The sequence below is a fragment of the Crotalus tigris genome, unplaced genomic scaffold, assembly GCF_016545835.1.
Source record: "Crotalus tigris isolate CLP2741 ecotype Arizona unplaced genomic scaffold, ASM1654583v1 scf7180000023617.9722795, whole genome shotgun sequence".
NCBI lineage: Eukaryota > Metazoa > Chordata > Lepidosauria > Squamata > Viperidae > Crotalus > Crotalus tigris.
This window is the reverse complement of record NW_024100081.1, coordinates 3,635,466-3,657,657: the sequence shown is the minus strand read 5'-3', so window position 1 is coordinate 3,657,657 and position 22,192 is coordinate 3,635,466. Positions and strand designations below refer to the sequence as shown.

General features: G+C 36.2%; 1 protein-coding gene across 1 annotated transcript in view; it reads right to left on the bottom strand.

Moving 5' to 3' along the window:
• Nucleotides 1–22,192, bottom strand: part of GLIS1 (GLIS family zinc finger 1) — a 235,904-nt gene that overhangs the window by 20,450 nt on the left and 193,262 nt on the right. Inside the window, exons 6-7 of the mRNA XM_039320006.1 lie at nt 19,730–19,862; nt 8,430–8,580 (exon numbers count right to left, since the gene is read on the bottom strand). Coding sequence (XP_039175940.1) covers nt 8,430–8,580; nt 19,730–19,862 — 284 coding nt within the window. The remainder of the gene's footprint in view (nt 1–8,429; nt 8,581–19,729; nt 19,863–22,192) is intronic.

Below are 22,192 nucleotides of genomic sequence, written 5' to 3'. Positions count from 1 at the left end.
TCATAAACAGTAAAAGCCTAACTGCTGGATTCCACATCCAATTATGGTACCTCACTAATCCTACCAAATGTTCTCTATTTTAAATCTATCCCTTAAAGCTTTGCCACTAAACTAGGATAACAAAAAACTACTATACACATGGGATCCATCAATTTTCTCCATCCATGTAAAGATTCTCGCCTATTCATAAGGATTTAAATGCTGATTCAGTTGAAACTTTTAACAAGCACCAGTTGTTGTTTTGTTCTTTCACACACACGTCTATCACACTTGGCAGAAATATGCTTTTCTTTTGAGTCCCTGTTATTTGATAATATTATCATCTTTTAATTTTTTTCCCTCTTGAATGCTTGTTAACTAGAAATCTGAAGTACGTTACAGCTAAAATGTATCAAGAATAATCAATATTTAACATTATTCTAAAATTGGAACTGGTATGGCAATGTTTCTCTATAAGATTTGTATATGGCTGCTAGACGCAAAAGCAAACAGGCTTTTTAAAAACCCAGTTCTCTCTTTCCTATGCAGAAATAAGTCCTATTTAATTTTAGGAGACTTTGCTCCAGGGAAATATATATAGTATTACAGCTTACATCTACTTTTTTTAAAAAAATGAAAATCTAACATAAGATTTATTTTAATATGTTGTCCTCCAAACGAGATTCGAAATATGAATGATCATATGAAAAATACTGAAATAAAATAGATACTAAATACTAAAAGCCAACACGGGTTTGTCAAAAACAGATCATGCCAGAAAAAACTTATTGCATTCTTTGACCAACTGACAAAATTAGTGGACCAGAGGAATGCTGTGGATATAACTTACGTGGACTTCAGTAAGGTATTTGACAAAGTAGACCACAACCTACTACTTGAGAAAAATGCTGGTTAGACAGCATCACCACCAGATGGATCCGTAGCTGGCTGACCGACCGTACTCAGCATGTGGTCCTCAATGGAACTGCATCTACATGGAGGAAAGTGTGTAGTGGGGTGCCCAGGGCTCTGTTCTAGGCCCATTGCTCTTCAACATCTTTTCATTATCTTCAACATCAATGATTTAGATGAGGAGATAGATTGGGAACTCATCAAATTTTCAGATGACACCAAGGTGGCAGGAATAGCCAACACTCCAGAAGACAGACTTAGGATACAGGAGGATCTGGACAGACTTAAACACTGGGCGCTATCTAACAAAATGAAATTCAATGGTGAAAAAAGTAAGGTTCTATATTTAGGCAAGAAAAACCAAATGTACAGGTATAGTATAGGTGGTACCTTGCTCAATAGTAGTAACTGTGAGAGGGACCTCGGAATCCTAGTGGACAATCATTTAAATATGAGCCAGCAGTGTGCTGCAGCGCCAAAAAAACCAACACAGTGCTAGGCTGCATTAACAGAGTGATAGAATCAAGATCACGTGAAGTATTAATACCACTTTACAATGCCTTGGTAAGGCCACACTTGGAATACTGCATCCAGTTTTGGTCACCAAGATGTAAAAAAGATGTTGAGACTCTAGAAAGAGTACAGAGAAGAGCAACAAAGATGATTAGGGGACTGGAGGCTAAAACATATAAGGAACAGTTGCTGGAATTGGGTATGTCTAGTTTAACAAAGAGAAGGACAAGGGGAGACATGATAGCAGTGTTCTAATATCTCAGGGGCTGCCACAAAGAAGAGGGAGTCAAGCTATTTTCCAAAGCGCCTGAAGGCAGGACAAGGAGCAACGGATGGAAACTAACCAAAGAGAGAAGCAATCTAGAACTAAGGAGAAACTTCCTGACAGTTAGAACAATTAACCAGTGGAACAACCTGCCTCCAGAAGCGGTGAATGTGCCAACACTGGAAGTTTTTAAGAAGAAATTGGACAGCCATTTGTCTGAAATGGTATAGGGTTTCCTGCCTGAGCAGCGGGTTGGACTAGATGACCTCCAAGATCCCTTCCAACTTTATCATTATTATTATATTTAACATAAATTTGGAGTCTCCTAGGAAAGCCTATTGGGAGGCATATATTCAATAAAATTTATATGTCACCCACCTCATTTAATATTGAAGTCAGGACAAGAAGCAATGGATGGAAACTAATCAAGGAAAGAAGCAGCCTGGAATTAAGGAGAAATTTCCAGACAGGGAGAACAATTAACAGCGGAACTACTTGCCTCCAGAAATAGTGGATGCTCCAACACTGGAGGTTTTTAAGAAGAGATTGGAAAACCATTTGTCTGAAATTGTATAGGGTTTCCTGCCTAAGCAGGGGGTTGGACTAGAAGACCTCTAAGTCCCTTTCAACTTTGTTGTTCTGTTAATATTACTGGGTTTTGCAAATACATTTGTGAGGAATATTTCTCTTTACAGAGGTGGCATGCAATAGCATAGGCTGTCCAGGATTATGAATAACTTTGCAGATGGAGGTTTTCATCTTGCTAAAGATGGCAACTCTATTCTTCTATGAAGAGTGAAATAGTGCTACAAATAACCATTTAGCTTATCTAAATGAACCACAATGAGGCAAACGCTGAGAAATATGCAATATTGCTTTAGTGCACACGTTGGGGCACATATTTCTTCGCTGAATGCCACTATACTTAAGTACCACACAAATAGCTCTGTAGCTTCAATTTTCAATTTTCCTTTGAAAGGCAGGTAATCCTTGATGTACAATCATAATTGAGTCCAAAATTTCCGTTGCCAAGCAAGACAGCTATTAAGTGAATTTCACCCAGTTTACTACCTTGCTTGCCACGGTTGTTAAGTTAATCTGGCTTTGTCAGAAGGTCACAAAAGGTGATCAGGTCACCCTGGGACACTGCAGCTGCCATAAATACATGCCAGTTGCCAAGTGTCTGAATTTTGATTGTGTGACCACGGGGATGCTGCAATGGGCCTAAGTGTGAAAAATGGTTATAAGTCACCTTTTCAATGCCTCATAACTTCAAATGGTCACTAAGCAAAAGGGTGTAAGTTGAGGACTACAGGTTTGCCCCCCAATACACATTTTCAGGTTCTGCAAATCAAATTGGCCAAGTGCATGTGATGTCAATATAGCACATTGCCACCTGAAACTTTAAAAACAGTCACAAGAAACTCTAACATGACAAACTCTACTTTTTACATGACAAACAATTTCTAAATAAAACACACTTTAATTAATATTAATATTAATTGATATAAAGTTACTTGATCTCTATGCGTCACATGCTTCTTTGTTAAAGGGAAATAAAGAGGGCTCATATGTAGCCAGGGTAAATATGTTTGGTAATGAAATCAGATTTTGTTAGATCATTTTCAAGTAAATTAAATATATATTTTTTGTCAAACTATGTAAATGTCTTTAAAATCATTTGGGAAAACTGACTGCTGCCTTGTTACTGACTTTGGCAAAGAACAAAATAACAAGGGCCTTTTTTGTTGCTGCTTTTTTATTTTTATATTTTTAAAAAGGCTTTAAATCAAATTCTTAGCCTTTCTGTCAAACATGACTAGATTTCTTGTGTTCAGCATCTTGTGGTGTTTGGCTTCTTTCATAGTTGATGATTCAGTCATTATAATTTGTGATAGCAATCATTTTGTTCTGTCCCAAAAACTTAAGCTCAGGAATCCAACCCTGTCATCACCTTGGCTCATGGTGCAGAAATTTTGTACATTTAAGTATACTTCAACAAGAAGTCTGAGATAGGTCATAAATGAGGCAAAACGCTGTTTGCCAAAAGGGTATAAAGCAGCTTAGGTAGAAAATGAGTGGCCACAGATCAAATCTGTGCAGTAATCAGTATACATTTTTTATCCTGATGGAACTTGTATCTACTGCAGATTGTCCTCGCTTACTGACCACTCATTCAGCAACCATTCGAAGTTAACAATGGCACCAAAATAAAGGAGATTTACAACCAATCCTCGAAGCTGTGTCATGCAGCCACACAATCACAATTCATGTCCTTGGCCACTGATGAACATTTATGATGGCCACAGCATCACACAATCACGTGATGGCCATTTGTAGCTAGCTTCCAACAATGGGGGAAGCTAACAGGAAGTTGCATGTCATGCTTAACAACCCATGGTGATTCAGTTAATAACTACATCCAGAATGGAAGCCATACATCAGTGCGATCATGTGATGTTTCTCTTAGCAATTGCACTAACTTAGCAACAGAGTTGCTAAGCCCAATATAGCTGATAAGTGAGGATACCCTGTATTAACAAAGGTATAATTATATTTTATTATTAATATATATTTTATATATTAAATATAATATATATTTAATTATTAATGTAAGATTGCAGAAAACTCTGAAAAAGGACATCAGCCTTGTGATAGCAAATAATAATACTAGCTTTCTGTGTGGTTATTTCTGCTACAAAATATTCTGCTATGATTTTAGAAAGCTCAAAGCAGATTTGGGTGTTACAGTACTTATTTTGGCATGTTTATTATTGTTAATAATAGTATTTAACACTGCATCAAATTGTGTTTCAAACCTCTATACAATGTATGCAATAAAATGCAATAAGCAGTAAAAGAACACCAATCTGTAAGATAAAATTAGCTCATTTATAAAAATATAAAGTGCAGCCATCATCAGAGAACAACAAGATCTAAAAGAAGATATTAAAAAGTGATCTTAACATAGAAAGAATATATCTACATATTATCTTATTTTAAAATACTGGAAATAGAAAAATAACTTTTCATGCTGTCAAAGAGATAGTAATGAGAGCACATGGAACAAATGTCACTTGCAAGAACAGTTCATATTCAATCCTTTTGCCTAGTCCTGTGGTGGCGAACATATGGCACGCGTGCCATAGGTGGCACACAGAGCCCTCTCTGGGCCACGCGTGCTGTTGCCCCAGTCCTAGGCCTTCAGCTGGGTTTTATAAAACCTTTTCACTTTAGGCCTCTGCCGCCGTGCAAAAAAAAAAGGTTCAACTTTTTTCAATCAATTTCAACTTCTCGTGGGGAAAAAAAAAACATCTCGCAAAGTTGGATTTGATTGATTAAACTTTTTAGTCCCACCCAGTCTGCTGTTACCACTGCACTCATGCCCACCCAATAGGCCATGCCCACCCAATTGGTCACACCTAGCCAATGGGCCACACCCACTCGGCACCCGACGATACATAAGTGGGTTTTGGGTTGCAGTTTGGGCACTCGGTCTCTAAAAGGTTCGCCATCACTGGCCTAGTCTTTATTCCTGATACTGAAGCATCAATAGTGCAGCATTACTTCAGGAAAGATATTTGTAAATGTCTTGAGATTCCAAAGTAGGTTTTGTTTTGCAAATTCAAACCACAATTTTGAATTAGTCTAGTAAAAAGATGGAAGCCAAGATTTAAGTGAGAGGTGGGAAACATGGCTGCAAAATTCCAATGAATTTTCTCAAGATTATATTTCACATTAGATAAAGATTATAGGTTATCTTCAAAAGCACATGCATGTACATTATATCAATAGATGTGGAACATGAATCATGGTGGATTATCCACTTGCAGACAGAATTAGGATGTGATACCAACTGATTAAAAAGCCATGCCACATAATCCATTGGAGCTTCTCCTTGCAGTGATGAATCCAAAAAGAGTCCCAGAGTCCTAATCTTAGGCTTAGGGGAATCATAAACTTTTCAGAAAAGATTCAATTCCTTAATTTGCTATGAAAAACTATTCAGATGGTGTGTTTCAGATTTATCTGAACACCATTTTCCTTCAAGCAAATGACAGCAAAGTATCAATGATGAGAGAATTAATATAGCATTCACTATAACCCCCTTCCACAATACTGCAATTCCTTGACTTAAGATATTCCCAAATATAAAACTGTGGGACTATAGAGAATGTCTTGTCTTAAGAACAACTGGTGGTTGGGAAATATGGACCTGTGTAAACAGGATCTATTGCAAAACCCATTATGATGGAAACATGCCACAAATTATGTTGCTAAAACAAATCCTGTTAGTGAGATCACTATGACTAGAATAAATAGTATTATAAACTAGTGGCATATAATGGCTATCATATAATTTATATATACACACTATAATCTGGTATAAAATATTTTCCAATTTAATAAACTTCTAAAGTTAAAGGTATTATTCTACATGCAACCCCAAAATTAAGCAAGAGACCAGTAGCATAATTTTAAAAATATATTTCATCTTGCATTTAGAATAATTCACTCTACCATCAAAAGGATTACTAGATTTTTTTAAAAAAATCTCATTAAAAAGTATTCAAATTAATATGTGTTAGAGTGCGGGTTTTCAGGTATTACTAGTTCTTAGACAAATAGATTCTGGATTAAAGTCAATTAAATGTTAGACTTGCTTCTGAAAAAAAAGCATAGTTAAAAAGCCAAATGAAATTGTTTGCTTTCTTAGATTAGCATGTTCTTCCATTGCATGTTTAGCAATCTCTCTCTACAAATTCAATCCAGTTACAGTCAAAGCCAATAAATATTAACTTTGTTCCTGGCAGAAACTTAAGGAGGAACATCCAATAAAAAGTGAAATCACTTGGCTTGTTTCATATGCCTTTGACACAATAGAGATTACATAAATGGAAAGGAATAAATCAATCAGTAATATATAACTAGGAAAAAGGTTCTGGATGGATTTCCTTAAGAAGGATCAAAATCAGTATCATGACAACGGGAAGAGAAAAATCAGAGGAGACAATGAAGTCAATGAAGACCTAAGGAAGCAAGTGGAGAAGAAAAAAAAACAGAAACAAAAAAAAAAAATCCCCACCCTCTATTTGTATTCCCAATATCCTACTCCCTCAAGTGGAATGTTACAACAGAAAAAAATCTAGTCTTTACTGATCTTTGGCAAGCCACAAACTCTGAGCTGTAGTCCCAACTTCATGTGCAGATTGTTTTCCAAGGAAGGAACATCAATTGATTTATATTTATAGGAAAACCATAACATACATGGGTGTTTGCATGAATACACACACTTTTTAAAATAACTTGACATACTACTTCATAAAATAATTTATGAGGTCATAAAGATTATATCTGAAAAACTATAATTCCTTCTGGACTAGGAGTGAATTAATCACTTAATCCAGTACTCCATGATATGGTAAGCAGATGAAGTTATTTTAAAAAGTGTGTGTAATCCAAAATTGTATTTACAATTCTGCAAAGACTGGGTTTTTACACTTACTAATAACATTTAACATGCTGTTGCTTAACAAGTTGGAACCTAAGCATAATTAGGCAATATCAGAACAGACTCAGAAACAAAATCTTTTCCTTTAAATAATGTTTAGGGAACATCTACAAGTTCCACATTTGAAACAGTTTCTTCCATTTTTTATTTACTTCTCAAAATTAAAGATCACTCTTCTTGCAGTGTGTGATTCAGGTTTTTTATGGGAGCAAAGTCAAAGTAGAACAAAAGCTGGGTGGCCAAAAAGAGCAAGCCTTTATAATTGCAGTATGGGAAAACTTTCTAATAGAAATTGGATGGAGGCTCCATTTTCTTTAAATACACCAAGTTTTTGAATGTCTGAAAAATTCACTGGACCTCAGAAAACTTAATTTTCCCACTATCCAAATAGGGCTGATAGATGCTGGTTTAGTAAGCCATACAGTTATAGGCATTATTATGGGTCACATATAATTTTCTCTTTCTCCACCCTGAAGGCCTGTCATCATTAGAAGCTACAATCTCAACCTTTTTCCTAAGTATACTTTTGAAATAAAACACTGCCATCTATAATTTGTTTTGAACTCAGAGGAATTCAGTTTATCCAATTTTACCACATAACAGTAGTTTTCAAAAGTACCTTTTAAAAGTGTATATATGTGTATCCCCACTTACCCATATTTAATGTAAAAGAAAATGTAATTCCCCAAATGCATATACTCAATCACATGAGAAGAGGACGTGGGAAGGTATGAGCACAGAGCTCAAGTTTCAGGGAAAAACACACAGATGTGGCTCTATGCATCTGATGAAATGAATTACACAAAATCTTATACCTTTTAAAATAATTTGATAGTCAGAAAGGGTAGAACAAGATGCTTTCAGATTTTTGTTACCACAATCTAACAGGACTGTCCTACAAGTTCCATGGATCAATAAGTCTTAGGCAAGTGACTTTTCATCCCTTAAGGAATCTATTTTGGTTTCTTAGCCCCCTAATATGATTTACAAATGAAGTTCAGAAAGAGTCACTCTTTTGTCCTTCACTTTTCCAATATGTATCTTTAAGAAAGAGTTTAGAGAAAGCTAATTCTTCTTCCTAATGGAAGAATAATTGTCAGTCAATGAAGTTTCACATGTAATAGCAGGCTGAACACATATGACTGCATGCAAAGATCTTTCCTGTTCCTGGGTTCAGGAGACACCCCCCCCCCAAATGAAAGAGAGAAAGTTGGAACATTAAAAATGGCAAAATATTTTATTACATACCCTTCTCCATCACTTTCTATGGATGATACATGATGATGTGCACTAGTGAGAGCCGACTCAAGTATGTGTTGCCTAGACAGAACATCCTGATGTGGTGGTAGAAGGCCAGGTGATGGTCCATTGTGGTTTGTGCTGGAACTAGTATACATCCCTAAGGAAAGAAAATGTTATACTTTAAACTTTCTCTAAAAAGTGTCTTCTTAGCACAGATGTCTCAAACAAGTTGTAATAGGCCAGGTTGTTCACTGCTATAAAATTTCTTCCTGGATTTGGTTAGAAAGAGTAGCACTATTGTAATATCTTTTCATAATCATTCATCTTAAGCTACTTATCATCAATGAACAGCAACGTTGTCTTACACTGACATGTTCTGGGACTGAAGACATCTTCCAGGTTTTGCAAATATAAAATCATGCATATCTTAAATATTTAGAATATAAAGAAAAACTGAAGTAGCAATATTTGTAGCTTCAGAATTGAAATGAGGGGTCCTTGGTGCTTTCTTGCAAATGTTTCATTACCCAAACTAGGTAATATCATCAGTGTATTGATGATGTTATCTAGTTAGGGTAATGAAACGTTTGCAAGAAAACAAGCAAGCTGAGACTCCTCAAACTGAAATAGATTCAATAGTTTGCTTCTACGATACATGGAAAAACAAAGGTGGTAAATAAAACTCTTTAATGTGTGTTTCCAGCAACTTATACCAACATGCTGCCTCCAATATTAGAAATAAGATATAATCATCACAATTAACAATTAATTTGCCACTGAATTATCTAATTTCCTTTTAAATCTCATTAACCTGGTAGCAATCCTTCAGTTAAGATTGACATATCCAAGAGCAAACGGCTGTAGAGAACAGTTTTCAATGGCTTTTATAGTCACAGTTAAAAGAAAGATTAAAAGTAGATAACAGGACATTTGGAACTGAGCAAGAGAAACAGAATTTGAGGTTAAACTATGTATAAATGATGAGCATATAATTGCTAAAATGTATAAACTTTTATTGAAATTTGAAGCAGAAAAAAAATAAGTGAAAGACTTATAAAATGGGCTAACATAACATGTTTGCTTGCACATAACAAACTGATGGAACAGTGGGAAAATATGTGATTAAAAGGACTGATATTTACATTTTGTTGTAACTTGAGAGACTTTTTATAAAATGATGTACCATTGGTATGTGACTCCAGAAAAATTGTCTACAATGCATAAAAGTACTTCAAATTTATGTTGGAAATGTGGGCAATATGAACAGTCATTTTATCATGCCTAGCAGACTTGTAAAAAGGCTAGAGATTTTTGGGTTCAAGTCATATAATGACACAAATAATTTTAAAGATAATATTCAACTGACATCAGACCTACTGGGATTTATGGGAAGTCAATTGGAAAGAGCCATGGAAGATTGTTTTTATATATGATTACTACTGTAAGACTATTATATGTGCAAAAATGGAAAGGCTCTAAAATATCCACATTGGAGAAGTAGTTGGTGAAGATGGCAGAAGTAGCAAAGATAACTTGTTTGGTTAGACCAGTGGGTCAGGACCCAATTTGGGGTCAAACGACCATTTCACGGGGGTCGCCAAACAACGCAGTCCACCATTTTTTCCCCCTTTTCCTGAGCTGTGCTACTCCCTTTTATTCTATTGGCTTTTGAAAGCCAATAGAATAGACTCTCTTGAATAGAGTCTAATTCTATTGGCTTTCAAAAGCCAATAGGAATTGTCCAGGCTGTCTCTGCCCTGCTGAGCCCGCCAAAAGTCCCACTCTGCAAATGGTGCTTACAACCGGTTGAGTAGTCCTCGACTTACGACCGGTTGGGGGGTCACGGCATTAAAAAGGTTGAGAACCACTGGGTTAGGCCAAGATCAATAATTACATTTATTAGTAAATGGAAACCTCTTATGGGCTTTTTGCTGAAAAAAAAATTAAAAATGAATGTGTGATTTATGAAGCTAAAATATAAATTTATCTATGACTGCTGCCAAGAAGCATAGGGAGATATTTGTCTGCGATGGTTGTTCTTCCCTAATACCAACTGGAACCAAATTCTCAGCAAAGAGCAGAAGCTTTCTAAATCTATATCCCCCTCTTCCCAAGAATGATATGCAAACCTATGAGGAATTCCATAGTTGAGGATAGCAAAGAAGAGGGCCAGGAGGACTGTACCTGTAGCCTGCACTTAAGTCATACACCAGAGAGAAAGAGATGCCATTTCATCCCCATGTCCAGGTCTGAATTCTGACTGAAAGGGAGCCAGATAAACTTAATGATCCCAAGATGGAAATAGGCTACCTTAATCTCTTTCTTCTAACTAAGAAATAAGGGCAATTAGGATAATACAGGAGCTTTGGGATTTGCATGTAGAGCAGACAGAAATGTACTGATATGAATTTATTTATGGGTAGAAATCAAAATGCAAGAAAGCACTTCTTCCCCTTAGTGAAGAGCAATTTTGGAGATAAAAAAACATGAACCAAGAAAGTGTTTTTAGTTGCAATGTAATTGTTTGAATCAAGCTCTTATGCACTAAGGAGGACGATCCACCAGGAGGATTGGACTTCAACCAGTGAGAAGTCAGATTGTTCTGAAAAAAATGTTCGCAAGAAAAGGAATCATGCAGAGATAAAGCGTGTTGAATTCTGTTCCTTGAAATAACCAAATCTTCATATGCACCACAGGGAGTAGCCATTTAAAGTGAAATGATTGAAGAAGCACGAAAGCTCTGGATCTCTGAATTTTCCTAGTATTGCTTATGAGGTGGAGCTGCTGCATGGGAAATATGCTTGCCTGAACTGAAGGTCAAAAGGAGGAGGAGAAAGACAATAGAAACACAATTCTTTTTTTTTTTTAAGAGTAAAGGAGAATTATTCTTATGACTCGGCAGCTTTGAATTATGTTTTTCTGCCAATGTATATACCAGATTTAAAACAACGCCTTAGCAAACTAACACTGTAACATTACTTTAACACATAGACACTGTTTTTATTTCTGATCACAAATAGTTTTGATCAATGTTCATATTCTTGTCAGGAAAGACAAATTCAAGTCCAGCACCAACCTCCTAAAACCAATCGAGAAATTATATGAACATTAGTAAGAAATTGTACAACTCTAGTGACTTATATATATTTGAATGATATAAACTAACATCATTCAAAACTCAAACTGGTTTCCTGAAAATTGCATTTTTTATTCCCGGTTTGCTGACTTCCATTTTTTTCTTATATTGTTATAAGTGCTCCAACCACAAGCTTTTTCTTATATCGAGGGAAAGTCCTTTTGAGAACACATGACAAGTTATTACAAGTAGTTAAAGAAAACGTTGTTTTATTGTTTTATTCTCTGCAGACAGTATAATGGCTTCTGTGTCTGTTTTCATTTATATATCAGACACCTGTGTGATTTCAGGGCATTATAATTTTTTTTGTAGAACAGCTTGGGATGTTTAATCCATATGCTAACATTCATACAGCATTTTAAAATATATTATCTTGTATTACATTACATTACGTAGATTACATTATATTATGATATTATTATTTAACTGAAACATGTGTGCAGAAGTAGGATTATAAAAGCTGCTGTTGTGTCAGTGTTATCAAACTACAGATAGTCCTTGACTTATGATCACAATTGAGCCCAAAGTTTCTGTTGCTAAGCAAGACTGTTGTTAAGTGAATCACTCCCCATTTTACAACCTTTCTTGCCACAGTTGTTAAATGAATCTCTTTAGTTGTTCAGTTAGTAACATGGTTGTTAAGTGACTCTGTCCTCTCCACTGACTTTGCTTGTTAGAAGGTCGCAAAAGGTGATCACATGACCCTGGGACACTGCAACCATGGCAACATGCCAGTTGCCAAGCGGCTAAATTTTGATCATATGAACCATGGGGATGCTGCAAAAGTTGTAAGTCACTTCAAACAGTCACTAAACAAATGGCTGTAACTTGAGGACTACCTGTACAATAAATGTCATATAGAGAAGAAAATTTTAAAAAGCGGAATAATACAAAGGAACTAGGATCAGAGCTAATTCTACCTTAAAAAAGAAATAAGTTAAGAAACCAATGTGGATGTTAAGGGGGGAAAAACCATATCCTTTGCTTTTATAAAACAGGATGATTCTATTATAAACAGGTTTGGTTTTAAATTTAATCAAACTTAAGTAAAGCTTTTGTCCTTCAAGTAAAATCATCTCAAATTTTAATAACTTAAAACTAAATGAGAAATTAGACTCCACTCAATAAACTCTTTTGCTTAGAATGACAGGGGTGAGAAATTCAGATTTCTTAAATTGCTTCCTAGGAATTACAGGGTCATAAAAAGAGATTTTTTTACTTAGTATTCACAATTGAAAAGAACAATTTTAATTTTTTTTTACACTTTTTGGTAAACCTATATTCTAAGTTATTTTTGAGAAGTTTTTTACTTGTGGAATGAATTTGCACTATATTGTTAATATTTTTTACACATAACCTGATTGAAGACCACTACAATAAGTTGATTGTTTTAACAATTATCATCTATTTGCACACTAAATATTCTTTTCTATTATCCTGTGCAAAATTGTGTCATTCACTGAAATCAAAGACCTTAAACCAATAATTCCAAGTAAGGTTTGCAGTTTTAACTTCTATCTTTAGCCTGATAAATTATTTTGACTGGTATGAGATATCAGAAAATTATTTTGGCTAATTCTATGTAAGAACAAAGATTGAGCGTATTAGTCTATCTACAATGTCTAGACATACATCTGGGGTCCCATTTCTTTTTAATCCCTAAAAGCTGACAGGTATGCAAACTCAAAAATTAGATGTCTTTTTAACCCAATGGCAATTTATTTTAAAAATTATGAAACAAGCTTCTTTTAATCTCAAATGTGGTTCATACAACAGTACTCCAAATTTATTGAACAATTCAGAGAATGCTTAACAAAGGTTTAATGAACAGTAATTCTAGAACTACCATGCTTATCTAGGAAATATGTGTTATTTAGACTATCTCAAAACAGACCTTTTCAACAATATGGTGATAATAATGTCATTATTATACAACATCAGAAGGGAAAATCTACACCTAGATTGCAGTTACAGATTGTTGAGCTGTATGGATTCTTACTAACATATACAGTAAATGGATTTTTTTTTCAAAAAAGAAAACAAATATCAACTATTTAATTTTTCTCAACATTTGGGAGCATATACCAGAAAGTAGCATGTATAGTTTCTTTGATATTAAGTATCATATACAAAACATTTGAATTTAAGTATTGTGTAAAATAAAGGGGGGGAAAAGTTGATGTATTTAGATTTAACTATTTAAACACATGCCAAGTTTGAGATGGATTTCTTTTGCTAGCATGAATCTCAGATAAGAACAGAAGGAAGCCACATGAGCTATTTCAGAGATGAAATGAATGTGACTAGACTGTGATAACTTCCCAGCGATTGCTTAAGTGACAACTCAGCAAAGATCTCATGTTTACAACACAGTGTCCAATTAATTATTAGAAAGCCAGTTTGGTTAAGGTGCCAGGCTAGAAAGCAGGAGACCATGAATTCTAGTCCCACTTTTGCCAGGAAAGCCAGCTGGGTGACCCTGGGCCAGTTACACTCTCTCTCATTCCAGCCCACCTCACAGTGTTGTTGTGGAGAAAACAGGAGGAGGAAAGTGCGTTTGATACATTCACTGGCCTTAGTTGTTTGCAAAAATAATAAAGGTGGGATAGAAAGTAAATAACAAATATTTATAACAGGCTCTCATTATGTGGATAGAGCCCTATTTGCATGGAATCCTGTGCGGGTATTTTAATAAACATTCCATAAGTTGGGTACTAAAAAGCAACCATTTCATACTCATTTAGTTCTGGAAACTTGCATTTAAGGGGAGCTATATTTAAAGATAAGACTATACATAAGACTCAAAGTGTCCCTGAAAAGGATGAGTGAGGTTTTTAAAATGGTACACGTTCCAGTTTATACTATGCTTATTTGCTCACATTGACAAATAACATGTCAATGAAATGAAATGAAATAAAATAGCAATTTTAGGATATTATCCATTATCATCAATAAGAAACATCCAATGCTGCTAATTTGCAGGAAATATTTTTAACTGGCATTCTGGGCAAATTACTATTTGTCTGTTCTGCAAAAACTATGTAATTATGGTAAAGCAGAGGTCACTGTGACATAGGCTAACATTTCGTTTTCCTGGACAGAGCCTAAAGACCAAAATATTTAGTTATTTTAGTTCCTCTGTGTTTGCTCATATGAATAGTCACTCACAGTGTGCTGCACTTAAGCTGCATAAGCGCAAACTACTGGTAGATACCTTAGCTTGGTGTGTGTTTGTGTGTGTGTGGTTTCCTAATACATTAACCACTTCAGATTATAAATACATGTAATCCATCAAACTCTAAATGGCTTAACCTTTAGCACTAACATGTTAGAAAACTAGCATCACAATCATCTGGGCTAAAGGCTTTTTAGGGATTCTGCCAAGTAACTGCAAAGATAAAAGAAATAAAATTGCAAGTTCAGAAAAAGCAAACAAAACGAAAGTCCTCAATACTGTATGTATTATTTTCCTGTAAGTTCCACAAACATCTCAAAACTGGGGTCAACATGGTGGATGGTTAACACTCTAAGGATATATGATCTGCTGAAAACTATTCTAAATCACAGTGAGCTACTTCAGAGAAGATTGTACTTCCTCTGAAGTAATGTGGGTCTTCTCCAAAACCAATCAAGTTATTCCAAAATGATTAGAACTACAATAGAGTGATTTAGGCAATCCAGAATCAGATAAAAATGACCACAAGCAGTGGTGGAATGCAGTCCCGAATTGCAGGAGGGAGGGGCCCTTTCCCAGAGAGCAAAGAGACCATGAAGCTTGGAATATTTGATATTCAGGAAAAGGGCGAACGCAGACCCCTCCCTAGAAAGACACAGAGTATATCTAATAGTTAGCAGACTGTTGCTTTAGTTTGGCAAGATGTCTGTCAATAGGTGAACACAATAAAGTAACTACTCAAAAGTAATTATGCACGTCATTTTTGGTTCCTTGTGCCTTACATAAATCTTGCCAGACTAAAGCAGCACCTTTGCTGTCTTTCTGCTTTCTGGAAATGCCCTCTCCCACAACTACACACACACACACACACGCGTGCGTGCGTGCATGCATGCACGCACAGAGAAACACATGACAAAGGTAAAAAGTAGATTGTGATTGACAAGTTTGCTTTTACACAAGGAGTGACTATATACTCTTTCATTGCATTTTGTGACTATCTGTATTTGGCTGAAGGTGCAAGCAGGACTGCTTAGAACAGTGGTGGCAAACCTATGGCATGGGTGCCAGAGGTGGCACTCGGAGTCCTCTCTGTGGGCACATGTGCTGTTGCCCCATCCTTGCCTCCACCCGTAACACCCTCCTCACCAGCAGCCCTCCTGGAGAATGGTTGCCTCCGAGTGTGGCCCACGCGGAGCAGTGCAGTCAAGGACATGGCAGCCAGACAGCGTAGACAAGACTCTGCCCTCACGCCCCATTGCACAAAGTTGATGCTGCGGGGCGTGGGCTGAGGGCGTGGCTGCCATGGCACTGCTGGGTGATCTGCAGCGGGGCCTGGAAGTGGTGAGTGGCCCTGCGGGCAGGTGGAGTGGGTGCGGGGCAGGGCAGAGGGTGGAGTGGAGGCGGGGCCAGTTTTTGGGCACTCGGTCTCTAAAAGGTTCGCCACCAGTGGCTTAGAATCTGGTTTACTATCAGCAATAAAAACCTGCTTTTCCACTGCTTTTCCTGAAGATTCTGCCTGTCTGCAAATTAAAAAGAGAATTTTTGAGTTACAAGTAGCTGGAACAGAACTAGCATGCCAACAGTGCTGTTTTCTGTGCTCCTTCTCATAAAGTAAACCTAAGAATCAACTTAGGTTTTCCACATGAAGCAAAGTGAGTAAAGAGAATCACCTCTCTGCCTAAAAGCGGGTAAGGGGAAGGAATACCTGGAAGAGTTTACAAGCAGGGAGATGTTAGATGGACTGCTGAACTCAAAGGCCACATTGATCAGCTCTGGTCTTCATCTCTCTGCAGCAAAAGAGTGAGAAACCTCCAACCCATTATTCCACGCACAAGTGCCTTGAGTGGTAGAATCTTGGTTGTGTGTCAATTACTTTAAGAAAGTGAGTTTTGCATCAAGTACTTCTTTATGTGCTTATGAACTGGCAAAAGGCTCCTTGATTTCTTTGTATGGTATTTTAATGAGTACAAATGCTATTGCTACATTCTCTGAAGAATGCGTTTCACACCCACTCTAAACTAATATATGCAAAAAAAATACTGCCCATTTCTGGCAAAATAACGAACTACTTAAAACTGTTGTTTATTAATAATAGCACTTGGATTCCACCTACACTTCCAAAATTTTGCAGATTACTTTTTAAAGCCCATCTCTACAATATATGTCATATTCATATAAATTGCTCCTAAAGTGATGGGAAAAGAAGAATCCCTTTTAACTCTCTGCCAGGTTCTTTGGAACAATACTTCCCCTTCCACCAATTCTGGATAAATTTGTGGAAACTTTATTCTCTCAGGAAGGGCTAACAATTACTCAGTCATATTTGCTAAGAAATAAAATAGTTTAAAAGTTTCTCCTAAAAAAGACCTTTACAATTTAATGGCCCACTATATTCACAAGCAACAATGTATGCATTCTTTTATTTTAATAATGTGTCATAAAAACTATTCTGCTTTTTTTTGTCTGAAAACTGGCAAGTTTCATTTACTCAGAAAACATACCATGTTCGTAAATGTTATCCATATCTGTTAAAAAATTTTTTTAAAAAACAACAACGTTATAACTGTTGGTTCATATTCCAGAAAGTTAATAATACCCTGTGCTAAGTTTTAGATTTTAAAAAGATTTCACTTTAAATTTTGAAAATTTATGTCCCAAGTTATCTGAATTTATTCTTTTCTTCTATCGATATTTCAAACTAGATTTATAGCAAATTAATTAGAAAGATGTGAGATAGTCTCTCTTGTAAAACTGGTATGATAACAATAGCTCTAACATAGAGGACTATCATATACATGGACGTAAGGTGGACTGTAATTTATGTGAAACAATTCTATTAGAACAGTAACATGTTGGCAACAGAGTGCTGGGCTAGCTGGCCCCTCTGTCTGGTTTAACTAAGTTCTTTTGGAGTTCTTTACCTAAAGATTTGCAGCCTGAATTTTCTATGAAGCAGCAGTACTACATTCACTTCAATGATTTGGAAATGTAGCACTGGAAAACCAATAACCACAAGAGCACTTTTAAAGCATTCTCCCCTTTTAGCCTAAGCACATGGGCTCATTGCTTTGAAATTCAGCATAACAGGAGTAGAATGACGGAAAACATCTCCAGATGCTAACTTTATCTTTGGCCTATTTAAAATCTGCGGCAGACTTAGTTGAAGGGGAAAGATTCTAGGAAATCTAAATAAGCAGCACTTTATTCCTTACGCTATTATTTCTTTGAGAAAGCAAATTTAGCTTAAACAAATATTTTCAAAGACAATAGAATGAGGCATAGTATAGAAGATTTGACGGTACATTTTTTAAAAGCCTATAGTCTGCTACAAAGTAATTTGATTCACTAATGCTAATGAAGTAACCTTTCAAATGGAATCCTACCACGGCTTGCAACCCACCTGTTGATTCTAAGTAGGACCTGGTGGCTGGATGTGTATGCTGCTCTATGCTCTGTTTTTCAAATATCTATTGGCAGTTTGACATCCTACCCATAAGCTTCTCAGCCATTATTCTTGAATTAATAGCTATATTTAGCCAAGTATCACTTCAGTCCCTCTCCAACTTGGTGCTCTCCCGATGTCTCTAGCACATGTAGATAAATTACTAGGTTGGAAGATGCTAACTGAGTCTGTACTAAAATGAAGCCTAAGCACTCCCAATTCCATGAACACCTGTCTATCCCATTATGCCTGTATCTATCTTTCTTACTTCTCCAAGACTCCCTCTTCTCCTGCTATCACAATTTAGATGATAAATTCATTAAGGCAAGCAGATTCTCTCTTTGTTTATAATTCCACAAAATACCAAAGTATTTCTATTTCAAATAGAATGATGTAGGACGCTAGGTTCTATATAATCAGACCCTAAAAAGATGCATTTCAGATTGACTTAATAATATTGCAGATAATACTGTTGGTTTATGTACTTCAAAAGACATACAATCAGTTGAACTGTCAATGCTAAGAAGCAGTGAAACCAATGTTGTGAGCTTTATTCCCATGACATCTTTCAAGTAACATTCCAACACATGTGCCATTAAGAAAAGCTATGAAAGCAATACATGGTGTTAACAAAACAAAAAAGTTGTTCATGCATTCATGACAGATGGGAGGGTCAAGAACACATTCATTAATAAAGGAATGGCAGTTCTTTGGTGCACATTCTAACATTAAAAACAAAGCTAAAATTGATCACCTGAACTCAAAGTATCATCAGTATGGAAAACTGGGCTACAAAGTATTTTACATGATATGGTAAACAGACTTCCTTCAGATGAGATCAGACAGCAACTCCCAAACTACTAGGAATTCTGGACTGTGTGAATATATACATATGAAGGGCATGAAGTTAGGGACACGTTTCTTAGTGGAACTTGTGGAAAATTGAAGACCATAATTACTGCTTCTGTCTTCAACTACTATAGCTGTTAATAGAGATGTCCACTTGGCTTTTTGGCATGTTTCAAAGAGGTCATTATGGAATAGCATTCTGTCATTTTCCTAAGTTCATATTCAATGCTTTCATAGGTCCAGAGAACCTTTATTTGGACAACAAGATGGTAGAAGATAAATGGAGAATCCTATCACAGTAATTGGTCCTCTGTGGATTTTCCTGACAGTATTCAGGAATTGTTTCTTGTTGGGAAAAAAATTATATAATTATAGTCTCTAAAAAAAGAACTCAAGAAAATGCCATCAGCTATATCAAGGGCATATTTCAAAACATAAGTCAATTATTTACATATTTATTTGTGACAGCACGATTATTAACAAATTGTTTTAATCTTATTTTTGAATTTCAGGTCTGAACGTATTTGCTTTATTACATTTTTCCTCTGATGTGTTCTTTGGAGTACTATATCCTTAAAAGAAATCCTGAAAGGTATGCAGAGATGTTTGTTCAAGGCATCTAGCAAGTTTTATAGTTAGATGGAATTTGTATCTGAGTTCTCCATGGTGAATTCTGTTTTTGTATTTAAAAGAAATACTCCCACCTGTAATGAGATCGTGGTGGCTCATTGATCTCCCACATTTCCCATCCAAAATGTGCTGTGAAGGAGGATGAAGCTGCTGCATAGTTAAGCATTCACTTAATATTTCTCGTTCTGCATCAGAATATGAATGTAGCTAGAAGAGGAGGATAAAACAAAGAGATTTTCATTTCAAAGAGTAGAACTCAAATGCTAATTTAATACCTATGGCTTTTTGCCCTTAGTCTATACATATATGCAAGAAACAAAACATCATTGTTTCCCTTAGTTCAGCAAGGGGAGATATATTAGACATTTAGTGCTTCTAATTTGGGCAAATTTATCATGCTAATCTACAATCATGTTTATTCTTAGAAAATTATTATTCATTTTATAATTCTATAGAGTAACTGAGCTGCACAGTATTTCACTCTCATATCTTAAGTTCTGTTTCTCAAAGAAATGTATCAATTAGTTAACTGCCTTGGTACTTATCAGATTAAAATGAGCAAAAAGGTAGGCTGTTGGTCATGTGCAAAGGTATTGCTGATCTGTCAGCTGTTTTCCATGTAAATTAATGCACTGGCAAAAGTGTCTGAAGCATGCCCTCTTCGCAAGCCACAATGTCGATCGTATTAGAAACAGCAGGAGAGGAGAATTAAGAAAGAAAAGCATTTCTAATTCTTTTTCAAACATACTGATGTTGCCAAGTTTTTGTCATAACACAAAGCTCAAATTACCCCAAAATATCTATCCCCTGTTATGGCTGCTAATAAATGCTTATTGTTTTGAAGTTTATAGATTTAAATTCTGCCCTTCTCTGGGCTTGGTTATTCTAAATTAAAAGATCTAGGTCAAGCAGTTTAGCATTCACTCTTACAGTCAGTTTATATAAACAATCAATATTCTAGAATACAACCAGCTAATCAAGGTTTACATTGTTACTACTACTGCTATAAGTATTGCATAACTGCTTAGTTTTGATCTAAGAATAGAATTTCATTGGGGCAATGCTGCTTAAATAAACTAGGAAGTAAAGGTTCAATGTTGAAGCAGATGTACTACATGCACAAGACATTTCAGGTTGAAAACTCCAGGAAAGGGGATGCTTGCCTCAAAACCTGAAGCCTACACAACTTCTATGTCCTTGGTTCTAAGAAAGCTTGGCTCTGGCCAACATAGATACTAACCAAGGCATCTGTAGATCTGCATGATACAACTATTCAAGAAAGGAATTACAACTGCAGTATGAAACCCTCATTTCTTTTGTATCTCATCTCACACATGTACAAAGTGGCAAGGCTTCAGCTACATGGTTGCATTTGTCAATGTGATTTTATTTTTATATCCCCCAACCCCATCACTCTGCCATGGATGTCTCCAGATGCTGGATGCTTTATTAGCCTCTTTCAGGAATAGTACATTTACCTCATAGAACTCAGGCTTTTTGTGGCTTTCCCCCCCCAGAAAATTCATCCATTTTCTCTTCCTGCTGGATTCTTGAAAATGAAATGTTTAATATTTGAATACTAACTTCTTTTTGTTGTTGTTTATTTCTTTCCCGCACACTTTTATTTTAAAAAATATACTATTGATTATCATTTAAGAGATAACTTTTATTGCCATTTTTTTACTGTGAGCACACTGGCACACATTAAAAATGAGGGTTTCATTTCTAAGGAATGAAATGTCTATCTAAGAGACCTTGGAGTCCTAGTGGACAGTCACTTAAACATGAGCCAGCAGTGTGCAGCAACAGCCAGAAAAGCTAATACAATCCTTGGTTGTATAAACAGAGGCATAGAATCAAAATCACGTGAAGTATTAGTACCGTTTTATAAATCCTTAGTAAGACCACACCTGGAATACTGCATCCAGTTTTTGGTCATCACATTAAAAAAAGATGTTGAGATTTTGGGGAAAAGCGCAAAGAAGAGCAACTAAGATGATTAAAGGCCTGGAGACAAAAACATCAAAATTGGTTGCAGGAATTGGGCATGGCTAGTCTAGAGAAAAGAAGGACTAGGGGTGACATGATAGTAGTATTCCAGTATTTGAGGGGCTGCCACAAAGAAGATCAAAGCTTATTTTCCAAAGCACCAGAAGGCAAGACAAGAAACAGTGCATGGAAACTAACCAAAGAGAGAAGCAACCTGGAATTAAGGAGAAACTTCCTAATAGTGAGGACAATTAACCAGTGGAACAGCTTGTCTCCAGAAGTTGTGGGTGCTTCATCACTGGAGGCTTTTAAGAAAAGACTGGACAGCCATCTGTCTGAAATGGTATAGGGTCTCCTGCTTGAGCAGGGGGTTGGATTGGAAGACCTCCACGGTCCCTTCCAGCTCTATTCTGATTGAGACTGTTTTTCTGTAACAGTGGTTCTCAACCTTCCTAATGCCGTGACCCTTTAATACAGTTCCTCATGTTGTGGTGACCCCCAACCCTAAGGGCTCTCCAAGCACGCACCGACGTTGCCCACTCATCTGC